Here is a 15,608-nt window from a genome sequence, read left to right as displayed (position 1 = left end):
GCTGAGACAGGGGGATCACTTGAGCCCAGGAGGTAAAGGCTGTACTCAGCTATGATCCTGCCACTGCACTCCAGCCTGGACAACAGAGCAAGACCTTGTCCTCAAAATAATATAATAATCATAATAATAATTATATAAGAAACTTTAAAAATAATTTTTAAAATTTTACTTAAGCTCGTTTTACATTAGAATATTTCAGTGAGGCTGGGTGCAGTGGCTCACACCTGTAATCCCAGCACTTTGGGAGGCCAAGGCGGGTGGATCACGAGATCAGAAGTTCAAGACCAGTCTGGCCAACATGGTGAAACCCCTTCTCTGCTAAAAATACAAAAATTAGCTGGGCATGGTGACACATGCCTATAATCCCAGCTACTTGGGATGCTGAGGTAGGAGAACTGCTTGAACTCAGGAGGTGACGGTTGCAGTGAGCCGAGATCGTGCCACTGCACTCCAGTTTGGGCAACAGAGCAAGACTCTATCTTGAGGGAAAAAAAGGAAAAAGAATATTTCAATGGAAAAACTTTCCCTCATCAACTACTTGTCTTATTCAATTGATACAAGAAAAGTGGGGTAGACACTGTGTATTTTTGGTTTATCAGTTTTCAGAGTGAGTTAGTAAACAAGCAACCTAGAGTAATGCCTAATGCTGTTTCAAACATATTCTTCTAAACTATTAGTGTTTAAGTTCTCTGAATTTAAGACATTTCAATCCATTACAGTCATTTATTTTAGTGGGAATTCAAGAGAAACATCACTTTAGACAGCTGGAAAATGATAGGCTAGTCAATAAATAGAGTAGGGTCAAATGGCTATCTTGTAGAATAACATATACACAGTGTTATACTGGCAAATGCATATAAGGTATGAGCAAAAGGTATTGGAGATTTTAAGCTATTAAGACAACATACAGTATCTACCATGTCATATTAAGAATATTAAATATATGTGGGCCAGGCACAGTGGCTCATGCCTATAATCCCAGCACTTTGGGAGGCCGCGGCGGGCAGATCACGAGGTCAGGAGTTTGAGACCAGCCTGGTCAAGAGATCATCCTAGCCAATACGGTGAAACACCGTCTCTACTAAAAACACAGAAATTAGCCAGGCGTGGTTGCAGGTGCCTGTAATCTTAGCTAGTCGGGAGGCTGAGGCAGGAAAATTGCTTTAACCTGGGAGGCGGAGGTTGAAGGGAGGCGAAGATCGCGGCATCATTGCAATGCAGCCTGAGCAACAGAGCAAGACTCCGACTCAAGAAATAAAAATAAAAATAAATAAAAATTAAAAATTAAAAAAGAATATGAAATGTATGTGAAGCACTTGGCATGGTGCCTGATACAAGTGCTCAGCAAATGATGCATATGAACATATGCGTACCCATGCACGTGCACATGATTATTGGCTGGTAAATGTTTAAAATCTAGCTCTCTGAGGAAAAAGCCCTGATTTGTAGTGTTTGCAAATTTTCATGATCAAATAGTCCCAACATGGGTGATTTCACGCAATCAATATATCACTAAACACCGTGCCAAGGAGGGATGTGCATAACTGGTTCTCACTACCCTCCACTGTATCCATATATCCATATTCATCATTAAACTATTTTTGTATATATGAATATGTCCATGTTTACATGTATGTGTGTGTATGTATGCACATACATATTTATGTACACAGAATCCAAATGCCTGGTAAAAGGTCTGGAGAGACAGTAAATGAATGACAGGAGTTTTCTCTGGGGCAAGAAATGGTCTCGGGTTGGGAAGAGCAGGATAAACAGCACTACTGTTTTATCAAAATTCGTTGAATTTTTAAACAAAAAAATATTCATCTAGTGCTCATGTATTTACTGGGTCAAAATGGAATTTTTCCCTAATTATCTAACCCATGCTATCATAGAGAGCAATATTTTCTCACAAACATCAACATTAAGCTACAATGTGATATAAATGACCAGCTAGAGTAGATGTCATATCACACCAAGAAATCGCCTTCTGAAAAATTATACAGCTTACTTTGGCTTCAGTTTCTCCCCTGTGAAGAGTATACAGATGGTGGACAGCACATTGCGATGAGGACCAAGGATGAGTCAGAATTTGGAAGACATGAAAGTCATGGCCAAGGGTATCTGTTGTGACTAGAAGCATTCCTGGAAGACAAAAAACAAAGGGTAAAAATAAAAATGATTATGTATGTGGATGAAATATTCTAAAAAGCTACTCACAATATTTAAAATATTACCAAAGGGAAAAAAATTACCAAGGCTACAAGAAACTTTACAAAAAAAAAAAGTAAAACAAAGTATCTTTTTCATGGGAATACCAAGCTTAATGACACATCAGTGTATCAGCAAGGTACAAACACTACATGTGCAAGTATTACGGTATTCCTGTAAAACTAGCAGAGAGAAGTTTGATATTCCTGGATTCACAGAATTCATAATTGTATTTTATTTTTTTCCTGAGGCAGAATCTCACTCTGTTGCCCAGGCTGAGGTGCAGGTACCTGATCACAGCTCACTGCAGCTGCAAATTCCTGGGCTCAAGTGATCCTCCTGCCTCAGCCTCCCAAGTAGCTGGGACTACAAGCACATGCCACCATGCCTGGCTAATTTTCTTTTATTTTTGTAGAGACAGGGTCTCACCATGTTGCCCAGGCTGGTCTCGAACTCTGGGCCTCAAGCAATCCTTCTGTCGTGGCCTCCCAAAGCTCTGAGATTACGGGTATGAGCCAGCATGCCCAGCCACAATCATTTTTCAAAACAAAGAACGTGAAAATGGCATACCCCCATGGAACTCTCTCTTTTGCAGTTTCTTCAAACTTTAATTCTACGCTCCAATTTATCTACTGATCCAACTACTACTTCCTGTACTTAATTCACCATGATATTTATTGAAAATGTCAATAGAGCCTATTACAGGGAAAGTTCTTAATTTTGATGAGATGTCACAGCTAAGAATTCTTTGCCTAACCCAAGGTCACAAAGATCTTCTGTTTCCTCATAAAAGTTTCATAATTTTATGTTTGACATTTAGACCTGTCATCATTTTAATATTTGTATAAGGTGTGGGGACCTTATACAACAAGTTATATGGCAAGGATCCTATACAAAACATGGATAAGGTTAACTTTTTTGCAGAAGATTTCCAATTGTTCCAGAAAGACTTCTTGAAGACACTGTCCCTTCTCCATTGAAGTAACACTGTCAACTTGCCAAGGATCAATTGGCAATATTTGTGTAGGCCTATTGTTTTTTGAGACGGAGTCTCACTCTGTTGCCCACGCTGGAGTGCAGTGGCACGATCTCGGCAAGCTCCGCCTCCCAGGTTCACGCCATTCTCCTCCCTCAGCCTCCCAAGTAGCTGGGACTACAGGCACCTGCCACCACGCCCGGCTAATTTTTTGTATTTTTAGTAGAGACGAGATTTCACAGTGTTAGCCAGGATGGTCTCAATCTCCTGCCTGACCTTGTGATCCACTGGACTCAGCCTCCCAAAGTGCTGGGATTACAGGCGCGACCCACCATACCCGACATTTTTTTTTTTTCTTTTGAGACAGTCTCGCTCTGTCACCCAGCCTGGAGTGCAGTTGTGCATTCTTGGCTCACTGCAACTTCCACTTCCTGGGTTCAACTGATTCTCCTGCCTCAGCTTCCCAAGTAGCTGGGGCTACAGGTGTGCACCACCATGCCTGGCTAATTTTTGTATTTTTAGTAGAGACGGAGTTTTGCCATGTTGGCCAGGCTGGTCTCAAATTCCTGGTCTCAAGAGATCCACCACCTCAGCCTCCCAAAGTGCTGGGAATACAGGTGTGAACTACCATGCCAGGCCAAGGCCTATATTTTGAAGTTCTATTAAATCAATTTCTGTGTCTATACATTCACTAATACCACACTCTTGGTTACTGCAACTTCACAGAAAATCTTGAAATCAGGTAAAATGAGCCTTTTCCTGCCTTTTTCAACATTATTTTAGTCATTCTTGTTTAGGATTTTGAGGGAACTGCTTGAGTGCAATAAATTAATTTGGGGACAACTGATATCCTAATATTGTGTCTTCTCATCTATTAACACAGCATATTTCTTGATTTAGATCTATTTTGACTTCTTTTTCTTTTTGTTTTTGATTTAGATTTATTTTGACTTATTTTTCTTTTTGTTTGACATGCAGATTCTGAAAATATTGTCTTTTAGAGTTATTGTAAATGGTATTATTTTTAAAATTTTAATGATCAATTTTTGCTTGCTAGTACATAGAGATAAAATTGATGATTTTTTATCTTGACAACATATGTTTCCTGCAAGTTCTAGGGGTTTATACAGTACGTGAATTTTCTTTGATGACAATTATGTAGTTTAGGAACAGGCAGTTTCATTTCTTCCTTTCTGATCTACATGCCTTTTCTTCAATTTTCTCGACTTACTGCATTTGTGGAGGCAAGCAGAAATAGTGAGGAGAGATTTCTGTGTTATAGGAGGAAAGCATTCAATCTTTAAGTATGACATTAAGTATAGGTTTTTTGTAAAAGCCCTTCGTGAAATATGCTGAGAGTTTTTATAATGAAAGAAAATCGAATTTTTCAAGTGCTTTCCTTCATCTATTGAAATGGTTATGTGGCTTCTCTTTTTAAATCTATTAATATAGTGAATTCTAACAATAATTGATTATCAAATGTTGAACATGTCTTGCATTCTTGGGATAAGTCTCATTTGGTCACTATGCTTTATTATAAGCAGCTAGATTCAATTTTCTAATATTTTCTTGAATATTTTCATATCTGTGTCCCTGAGAAATACTGGTTTGTAGTTTTCTTTTCTAACAGTGTGTTTGGCTGATTTTGCTATTTAGGACAATCCAGGCCTCAAAGAATCAAATGGGAACGCTCCCTACTCTGCTGTTTTCTAGAAAAAAAATATGCAGGATTGCTATTATTTCTTCGTTAAATGTTCAATGGAATTTTCAAGTAAAAATATTTGGGCCTATTTTCGAAGATTTTTATTTTTAACTACCATTAAATATTTTGTTAATTTTCTTAATTTAAAATTTCTTCTTTGACGAATTACTTTCTGTAATTCAAGGAATGCATCCTTTTTAATATCTGTAGAGACATTAATGATATTCACTTTTTCATTCACAATATTGGTAATTTGTGTCTTCTCTGTTTTTTTCTTCACCAGTCTGGGAAGGTCTTTTTAAGGTTAACCTATTCGGTTTCATAACTTTCTGTTTTTCTCTTTTCAATTTCACTGATTTCTGTTACTATATTTATTATTTCCTTTATTCTCCTTGTTTTGGGTTCATTTGCTCTTCCTTTTTTTGAGATTCTTACGGGAGCAGCTTATTGTTTCAGGAACTTTCTTCTTTTCTGGAGTAAGCACATATAGGTATAAATGTCCCTCTAAGCCTGCTTAGCTAAATGTAACAGATTTGGATACGCTGCAATTTCATTTACATTCAGTTTTAAATGTTTCCTAGTTGCTTCCTCTTTTGCTCGCGGGTTAAAGGTATATTGTTTTGTTACCAAATATTTGGATATTTTCCAGATATCTTTCAGATATTATTGCCAGTATAATTTCATTATGACAAGAAGTTACTTATTTTACATTTGTTAAAGTTTGTTTTATGGTTCAAAATATGATCCTTGTTCCATATACACTTGAACACCTAGAATATATTCTAGAAAGGTATAGAATTGGTAGAGATGTTTGCATCTTCAATTTCCTTACTGACTGACTGCTTTCTGTTCCATGACTGAGTAGGAGTCTCCAAGTATAATTGTGGACATAAGTAGTTTTCCTAAGTCATATTCGCTTCCTAAATTTTAGAGCAAGGTTCATGCATATTTAGGATTGTATGACGTCTTGGTCAATTAACCCTTTTAACATGATTTAACTCTGGTTATTTTCCTTGCTCTGAAGTCTACTTTTTTCCAATATTAATTTCACCATTCCAACTTTGTTTTGATTGGTACTTGCATGATATATATTTTCCATTCTTCTACTCTATATCTATCAATCTAGGCTTCTTTTAGATAACAGTTGGGTGCTCTCAGACTTGCTCACTCTCTTTCAATCAAATCACTGCCTTTTAATTGGTGTTTGTAGTTTATTCATATTTAGTTCATACTGGTAGGGCTGGATTTAGGTCTACCACTTTATTATTATTTCTGCTTGTCTTGTTTCTGTTTTTTATTTCTTTTGTCATGTTTTCTTGCTGTTTTGGGACTATTTATTTGTAATATTCAATTTTCATGACATGCGAATTTCAACATTTTATTCAGTTTTGTTTATTTCTCTTCTCATGTTTTCTTGCTGTTTTGAGACTACTTATTTTTAACAATATTTAGTGTTGAATGTTAAAAATAAATAATTTATCTATGGGCTTTTGAACTATACCTATATCTCTTTATATTAAAATTTTACTGGCTGTTCCAGAGATTATAATACACAATAATAAACTTTATGTGCCTGTTCAGTTGTATTTTGTCTAGGTTTCATAATTGTTTTCTATGGAAAGGATGGTTTGTACATTTACCTTGCTATTCCAAGAAGTAGAATCACATTAGTATAAGCATTTAAACTAATGTTTTGTTGAACAAAAAGGCATGAAAGAATATTAAGCATCTGTGGGAAGACAAGGTAGTCACTTCAGTGAAAAGATGAAGTATATCTGAGTTTGCTATTTCTTTGGCAAATATAAGTACAGCTCTCGTCACTATATTAAAATATCCTACTAGATGCCACTGTCCTGGCTATTTCCAAGAGAATATATCTTAGAAAATGAAAGGTGCCATTTATTATAAATAATTTAATAAATTATTAAACCTGCAACTATATATATAACCTTACTTCTCATTATATATCTAGCTATGATCATGAGGTTATTTACATAGCTTATATTCTTTACTTATTGTTATTCAAACAATAAATTTGTTTTGTTTTGTCTGGAGATGGAGTCTTGCTCTGCTACCCAGGCTGGAGTGCAGTGGCGCAATCTCAGCTCACGGCAACCTCTGCCTCCTGGGTTCAAGCAATTCTGCCACAGCCTCCCGAGTAGCTGGGACTAGAGGCGACTGCTGCCACGCCTGGCTAGTTTTTTGTATTTTAGTAGAGAGGGGGTTTCAACCATGTTGCCCAGACTGGTCTCAAACTCCTGAGCTCAGGCAATCCACCCACCTCGGCCTCCCAAAGTGTTGGCATGAGCCACCGCACCCGGTCTCAAACAATGAATTTCTAAGTTTAGGCATGAATGCTTTGTTGTCCATTGGTAGACAGTGTTTTGCCACTCCTCCTACTTTTTGCTGAGTTATAGTAAGTTTGAATGATCATAAATCCACTACTATCTTCTGATTCCACCTCTCTGTAACAAATTTTCTGCACTTGACAAACAATTCAATAGAAACATCATTCTAACAGGAAATAAGATGCATTTGCATTTGTAACATATATTCCTCACCTACTATATAAACTTCATTAAATTTCATTTTAAATCACACCTCTTTATGTAGAATGAGCATTCAAATAAAGGTCCTCATTTGCCAAATCAAGACTATTATTGTTTTACATGTAAATGAAAATCACAAATGAACACTTTCCCATATGTTCCTAGCTTTTCAAACTGGCATTCGTCTCCGTTTAGCTATGATTATGTAAAACAAATTCAAATTTTCAGGAAAATGTCCACTAAAAACTTATGCCTATTATCTTCTGTGTATCCTATCTCAAACACTTTTATTCCACTTCTCCATGTAAATGTGGCTTCTAAGGTCCACCAATAAGTTTACTTTTTTCACAAAATTTTAAAAATAATATAAAAAATGTAAAGGGCAGAAAGGAGAAAAAGAAATAGCTAGTATAAGACTATATAATCACATGCTTTCTTTCCATTTACAATTTCCTCTTTTGCACACATTCTGCCAGGGAAATAGCAAGCTTTTTTTTTCCTCTAGAAAACAAGTTAAAATGCACATATACATAAAAGGAAAAACTTGTACAGAGTAGACTGTGGCTTGAGAACTATTTATGCTGCATCAGAAGACTAAACCAGACTCTGGCCTGGCCATAAACTAAACCCACGCCCCAAATGAGGTGCCAAGCCACAAAAAGCATTTGCGTCATCTGGGAATACAAGGAAAAAGAAGGACTTCTAATTATAGGGCCTGGAAGCGGAAGCCTAGAGTGATTAGCTGTTTAGGCACTTCTGTATGTTTATCTGGAAGCTTCCTCTCCCGCACTCTTAGCCTCAAGTTTGATAGATGAGCATTAGCGTTAGAGGGTGGGGACTGAAGCTGCTGATGGTACACAGCGTTCTCCAAAATCCAAGGTAGCTGGAGACTGAACATTAAGGCTTTTGTGGCCTCACACGAACATAAGTCTTTTCAACTGGGCGTCAGCTGGTTAACCCAAAAAGTAAAATTAAAGAGTAGCAAAATTTCACCAGGCATATGCTATAAAATCTTGGAAACATGAGTAGGTTTGCCTTTTTTGCCATATCCTATTTATAACACCTACCTAATTGTATGGTTCTTTATCATATACACACATGTGAACTAGAAGACAAACTACCAGCTACTCACACTCTTTTCCAAAAAGAGACATAAACATGATTATGCTGAATCAAATAGAAATCTTTACAGGAATTCAGATTATATCACTCATAAAAGAATTTTATACTTTGGCATTAATGCTTGTATATTTAATACTTTTCAATTAACACCTGTATAGATACAAAATTACAAATTACCTAATTATTTAGAAAAGTTAACAGCCAAATTTGTAAACACAAAAGCAAAGAAACAGAATCCCAGTACTGAGAGAAAGCTTTAACCTCCTCAGCTTACACAAATCCATAATATCATAGCTCATTAAAGTTGGATTAGTAAAACTTTCAAGCTGGACATGAATACGGGAAAACAATGGTCCCAAAGTCTCCATATGGGCAGCATACATTTCTTAAGTAGCTTATAGCAGCATATTTTTAAAGCTACTTACAGACACTAATAATCAAACTCATCAATGTATTCCTCTACTTTAGTAGCCTAAAATATAGTTAATCTTTATCAAATCTGCTATATAACACTCTGTTAAAGGCACTGAAGCAAACACTACCAAACAAAGCAGATGATTTAGCTGATCCCTTACAAAAGTTGCATATATCCATAACCAACATAAATTAGAAGAAATCAGTGATATTGCCCTTATTTGTTTCATGTGGAAAAGTCTAAATAAAGTGAACTGATTTTTCTAGCTCATTTTATTATATAACTTGTTATATTCGTCCTCCTGCATTTTTAGCAGTTCAAAGTGTCTTATCATTATTCAAATATTTAATTATTTTCTTTCGCTTTGAATTGTAAAATGTTCAGGCTTATGAAGACATCTCTGGTCATTTCCAGTGAGTTTTCATATTAAGCATTCTAATGTTCATTATTTTTAACAGGTTTCTTTACCAAATAGATATTCAGGAAAGTGGTATATGCCTATGTACATGTGTTCTCATTTTTTCGGGTAGTTGAGAATATTTGTCCACTGCCAGAATATTTTTTAAAACTTTAACCTTTATTAATATACAATTTATATACAATAGATTCATTTTAGATGTACAGTATGATGAATCTGACAAATACATATACTTATGTAACTACTACCATAGTCAAGAGAGAGAGCATTCAAAAAAAGTTCCCTTGTGTTCACTTGCAAACCATCCTCTCCTCGTCCACCTGGCCCCAAGCAACCACTCATCAGCTTTCTATGATGCGGGATTAATACTGCCTGTTTTAGAATTTAATGAAATGTAATCACACAATATTTTCTCAGTCTATTTGCTGCAAGTAACAGTACGTCATTCATTGATTTATATTGCTGACTAGTGTTCCATTTTAAGCACATACCACAATTTATATATCCATTCCGTAGCTGTTTCTAGTTTTTTGTTTTCGTTTTGTTTTGTGTGCGTGTGTGTTTTTTTTTTTTTTTTTTTTTTTTGAGACGGAGTCTCGCTCTGTCACCCAGGCTAGAGTGCAGTGGCACCATCTCAGCTCACTGCAACCTCTGCCTCCAGGTTCAAGTGATTCTCCTGCCTCAGCCTCCTGAGTAGCTGGGATTACAGGGGTTTGTCACCACACCTGGCTAATTTGTTTTTCATTTTTAGTAGAGACAGGGTTTCACCATGTTAGCAAGGCTGGTCTCAAACTCCTGGCCTCAAGTGATCTACCCACCTCGGCCTCCCAAAGTGATGGAATTATAGGCATGAGCCACCGCACCCGACCTGCTTCAAGATTTTTAATATTGTGACTCAAACTGCTATGAACATTCAAACACTAGTCTCCATGAGGACATGTTTTTCTTTTTCATGGGTGAATATTTAGGAGTGGAATTGCAGGGTCACATATTAAATATTCATAAGAAACTGCCAAACTATTTTCCAACGTGGCTGTATAATTTTACATTCCCACAAGCTCCATAACCTCACCAACATTTGATACTGTCAGTCTTTTTAATAACTTCAATTGGTATTCTCACAGTTTTAATTTGCCAACATTCCTTGGCGATCAGTGATGTTGATCAGTTTTTTAATGTGCTTACTGGCTTTTAAATATTTTCTTTTGTGACATGATTGTTTAAAATATTTTTCTCATTTTAAATTGTGTGTTTTCAATACCTCCCTACCTGTCTGTCTGTCTGTCTGTCTATCATCTATCAGAAATGTTCTCCTAGTCTGTGGCATGGCTTTTCACTAACATTTTCCCAAAAGATTTCCGATTTTGATGAAAATTTTGTGGTTTGGGTGTTTAAGAAATCTTTTTCTATCCAAAGATTAAAGGATATAACCTTTTTTTTTTTAAGTTTCACAGTTTTACTGTTTATGCTAAGCCTATTATCCATATAGAGTTAATTTTATGCATGATGTTAGTAAAGATTTATTTTTCCACCAAAAAATATCTCAGTTATTCTAGCACCATTTGTTGAAACAACTATATTTCACCTATTTAATTACCTGCCACTTTTGTCAAAAATCAAATGACTGTTTCTGGACATTATTCCATTCACTCATCTATGTCTATACTTACTCCCTAAAAATCCTTTCTTGGTGAGCTTAGATTAATTTAGAAATTTAGGTAGTTTAAGTCTTTAAAATTTACTCATCTTCTTCAAGATTGATTTGGCTATTTTACGTCCTTTGAAATTTCATATAAATTGTGGCCGGGTGCAGTGGCTCACACCTGTAATCCTAGCACTTTGGGAGGCTGAGGTGGACAGATCATGAGGTCAGGAGATCGAGACCATCCTGGCCAACATGGTGAAATCCCACCTCTATGGAAATTGCAGTGAGCCGAGATCGTGTCACTGCATTCCAGCTCTGTCACAAAAAAAAAAGAGTAAGAGGCTGGGCGCGGTGGCTCACGCCTGTAATCCCAGCACTTTGGGAGGCCGAGACGGGCAGATCACGAGGTCAGGAGATCAAGACCATCCTGGCTAACACAGTGAAACCCCGTCTCTACTAAAAACTACAAAAAAAAAAAAAAAAAAACTAGCTGGGCGAGGTGGCGGGCGCCTGTAGTCCCAGCTACCCGGGAGGCTGAGGCAGGAGAATGGCGTGAACCCGGGAGGTGGAGCTTGCAGTGAGCTGAGATCCGGCCACAGCACTCCAGCCTGGGCGACAGAGCGAGACTCCGCCTCAAAAAAAAAAAAAAAAAAAAAGTGAGAAATATAATTGGAAAAGTCTAAGGATAAAAGAGTGTTAGCTTCTGGTGTATATTATGTGCCAACACAAAGTTTAGTACTCAAGATCTATATGTATCTGCATGGCAGTATCAGACTGTAACCAACCTCAAGGAAAAATTACAGATACAGATACAGTCAACTAACGCTAAATTCATGTCACGGACAATAATTGCTGAAGTGCGTAATAAAGTACACCTTGAATGGAGGTTAATAGGAATTTGGTAGACAGAAGGGATAGTAAAGTGAAATAATTATGAATAGCATAAGACAGGAAGCAGAAAAAAAGAAGAGGATTTCATGGAGACCAATCTGTATCAAGCAGATTCTTTATGTGTTAGGACTACAAAATAATTTGAAAGGTAAATTCGGAAATGTAGGAATTTCTAAACGTAGGAAGGGCATTCCGTGTATTTCAGAGATGTGTGAAACAGATCTTTCAAACTCTATGGATGTTGCTTAGAGAGGTATATACATAAATAAAATTCAACAAACCGTATACTTAAAATTGGTGCAACTTATATCACGTAAGTTACAATTCAATAAAAATGAAGACAGCCAAAAACAAAAATAAACGTGAGGACAAGATAAACTTGTTGGCTTTATATGGAGTGAACAGAGAGAGGGAAAATACAATATGTTAAACAGACCAGTTAGAAAGTTAAAACACTTGAGCAGCCACCCCACCCCCATGGAAGAAAAAAAAAAGAGAGAGAAAAACTCAAAACACAGCATTCAGAGAAGGATATATAAAAAATACAGATATATGGGGAGGGGTAAAAAAAGAGGTCAGAAAAAAAAAAAGAGGTCAGTGAGTCTCAGCTTGGCTAAATGGGTGCTCAAAGAACCATGTATCACAGTGCTGAAATGAAAATATAACAGACATGAATCAGGGTTCTGGCTCAAATGTTCAGAAACTAAGTAACTAAGTAACAAATGATAATGATTAGATGAAAGATAAAGTTTCAAAGATAGTCATCAAGTGTGCTGTATCAAATTGTACATCAGTTAACACAGTTTGGGTATATAAGCATACATTGAAAATATTACCAAATGACCAAGTGTCTCTGGAAATTAGGTTTGATTACCTACAGGAACAGTATCAAAGCATGACTCTGCAACTATGTCACAGAGCAAGTATATATAAGAACAATGGCTGATCCACAAAAAAGATGACTGGGTAGGCAGGCATTGTGTGCACAACCACATTATATACTTATTCAATGTCTTCTTAGAAACAATCAAAGAAACAAAGGGAAAATTATAAAATCAGATCATTTTAAATTATATCAATAATTATAGTATAAATTATTTAAATAACTATAATTGTATTAAATATTATTTTACATTGTTGTACTCTTAAAACTATATTAACATTACATTTATTAATTCTTCATTCTAATTGATAAACACTACCTCCACTTTCTTAGCCTTCTAGATATCCTTTTTAGACTTCATATGCGTGGAAGAATTAATCAGATTTTTCATTTCGTCTATGTTAATAAGTCCATACATAAACCTTCTCTTGCTATTTGCATTGCATTGCATTGCACTGTGCTGCACTGCACTACACTGCACTACACTGCACTGCACTGCATTGCATTGCATTGCATTGCATTGCATTCCTCCACCTCCTGGGTTCAAAGGACTCTCATGCCTCAGCCTCCCAAGTAACTGGGATTACAGGTACGGGCACAAGCCACCACACCCGGCTGATTTTTGTATTTTTAGTAGAGATAGGGTTTCACCATGTTGGACAGGCTGGTCTCAAACTCCTGACTGTTTGGAGGAACGGAGGTAAGATGGCGCACTTCCGGGTTCTTCATCACCAACTTTTCCCACTCGCGCGAAAATGCAGCCGGCGCCCTGGAAGGTGCAGACCAACCGGGCATGCGCCAGGTGACGTCAATCCGAAGAGACCAAGATTTACCTGGTGGCACCTACGGAACGCCCCGGACGCGCCCGTGCCCCGCCTATTGCCCTCCCACTCCCAGAAAAGCCTCTCAGGGCAAGCCCGCGGCGCAGACTTCCCAGCCCCCCACTCCTGTCGGGACTGCATTAGGAACTCCGTCGGAGAGCTCCACAGGGCGACTCTCTCGGCCTCCTTTGCCAGAAGCCTACAGACCTCTCCCTACCCACCTTCTTCCCTGAAGCTAGGTGACCAAAAATAAATTTGCAGTTTTGCTCCTACCCTTGCCTACTGGCTGGTTCTCTTGTGCTCGCTCTGGTGGTCTTAGAAAAACAAATCACTGACCTCAAGTGATCCACTGGCCTCGGCCTCCCAAAGTGCTGAGATTATAGGCATGAGTCACTGCACTCAGCCTCTTACTGTTTTTACATTTTCTCTTTGCTCCTCCATTCCTGCACCCACTCTTCATTTCTCACTGCCCCCGACCACAGGTACTCACCTTACTATATATAATAAATCTCTCTGAAATGAATATGTATCTTTGAGAAATATTTAGGCTGTTTTCACAGCAATGTTCAAAATATGTAATGTATGGCAAGATACAAGCCAATCTGAATAAGAATAGTGAAACAAAGTGCCCACCACCCCCTACCACGGAGGGAGGCCCAAAGGCAAGTGGGAGGGGCAAGAAGTATTCAAGTACTTCAGTGTTTAACAACCAGTAAGGGTGTACTGATAAATGAAAAGTTGAAATCAATAGCTGCTTTGCATGTATGTACCTGACTATATAGATCCTTCTTTACCGTTTGCAAATTAAATATTATGTTTATATTATTGTAAGTATTTATATTATATCTGTTGTAGACAGGTCTATTTTTACAGGTATATATGTCGACTTCACATTTTTTACATAGTATCCCAATGTATGCATTCACATCTCCCATGAGTTCATTCACTACTAACTGAGCACCTTTACTGAATTAAATGGTAGTGCTGTGGCAGTGGTGATGAAGAACGGGCAAGGCTCTTCACTTACTGGTGGAACCCAGGGCTACATTAGGACTTTAGGTGGGACCTGGGCATTTTTGTCTTCATGGGCCCTCTCCTCCATGAAAAAATATTTAAAGTTATTTTTTTTACTCTATTCTATTAACTGAAAAGCACGTGTTTTTTTGTGCTTTTAAAATAAATCAGAAGATTATAGTGAGGTTCTTTTCTATAAGTATTGTGGTCCCCAGACACTGTACCTACCATACCTAGTGGTAAGTCACCCCTGCAAAGATCCCTCTCTTACACAACTACAGTACCACAATGAACAGAGAGCAAACAGAACTAATTCTTCAGGGAGTAAATCCATTACATGAGCAAAGGATACCACTTTACAAGATGATGAAACAATAGAGTAAGTACAAACCTACTATGGAAACATCCTCTTCTAATGAAAAAAGGAAATAAATTCTTCAAGTTGCCTTTGCATTGTGAATGAAATAATATAGGTGTCTGACGGTGATAAACCAGAAGCTGTCAGATTAAAAATCTCAAGCTATGTTATGCTGTAGATCTGTGATGCATCATAGATGTTAAAAACAAATCAAGATACGGTATTTCTCCAACCACTTGCTAGAATCAATGGGACAACATTTATGTCCAAAAAGAAAAACCTAAACTTCTTTAACGATTTACCCAAGACCACAATCACCTTTTAATATATATCATTTAAGTAACCAGAAGAATTTCACGTCTGTTAAAGATGCAGCCAAGCATCTAAAGGGGTACATATTTAGTCTCTTTTGCTAGAGATTCAACACTCATTTTCCTCTTATTAATGGATGGAAAAGCATTTTCCCTGCCAAGGAGGGGTAATTATTTAAAATGTAGATGTGTTGTACTTTACAGTTCTCAGTTGCTCAGCTGGCAGAAGTAATGCCTCTGGAAAGCAAATCAATTATTTACTGAATTCAAGGTGGCAAGTCTGTTTATGTCA

General features: G+C 37.2%; 1 protein-coding gene across 9 annotated transcripts in view; it reads right to left on the bottom strand.

Annotated features, from left to right (window-relative positions):
- Positions 1-15,608, bottom strand: part of BCAS3 (BCAS3 microtubule associated cell migration factor) — a 733,207-nt gene that overhangs the window by 464,777 nt on the left and 252,822 nt on the right. For all 9 annotated transcript variants that reach the window (XM_030922807.1, XM_030922806.1, XM_030922804.1 and 6 more), the window contains one exon: positions 2,012-2,145. In XM_030922807.1, the coding sequence (XP_030778667.1) occupies positions 2,012-2,145 (134 nt within the window). The remainder of the gene's footprint in view (positions 1-2,011; positions 2,146-15,608) is intronic.

This window comes from Rhinopithecus roxellana, chromosome 19, assembly GCF_007565055.1.
Source record: "Rhinopithecus roxellana isolate Shanxi Qingling chromosome 19, ASM756505v1, whole genome shotgun sequence".
NCBI classification, from domain to species: Eukaryota; Metazoa; Chordata; class Mammalia; order Primates; family Cercopithecidae; genus Rhinopithecus; species Rhinopithecus roxellana.
The sequence above is the reverse complement of the archived record's forward strand: the minus strand, read 5'-3'. Positions and strand labels throughout refer to the sequence as shown.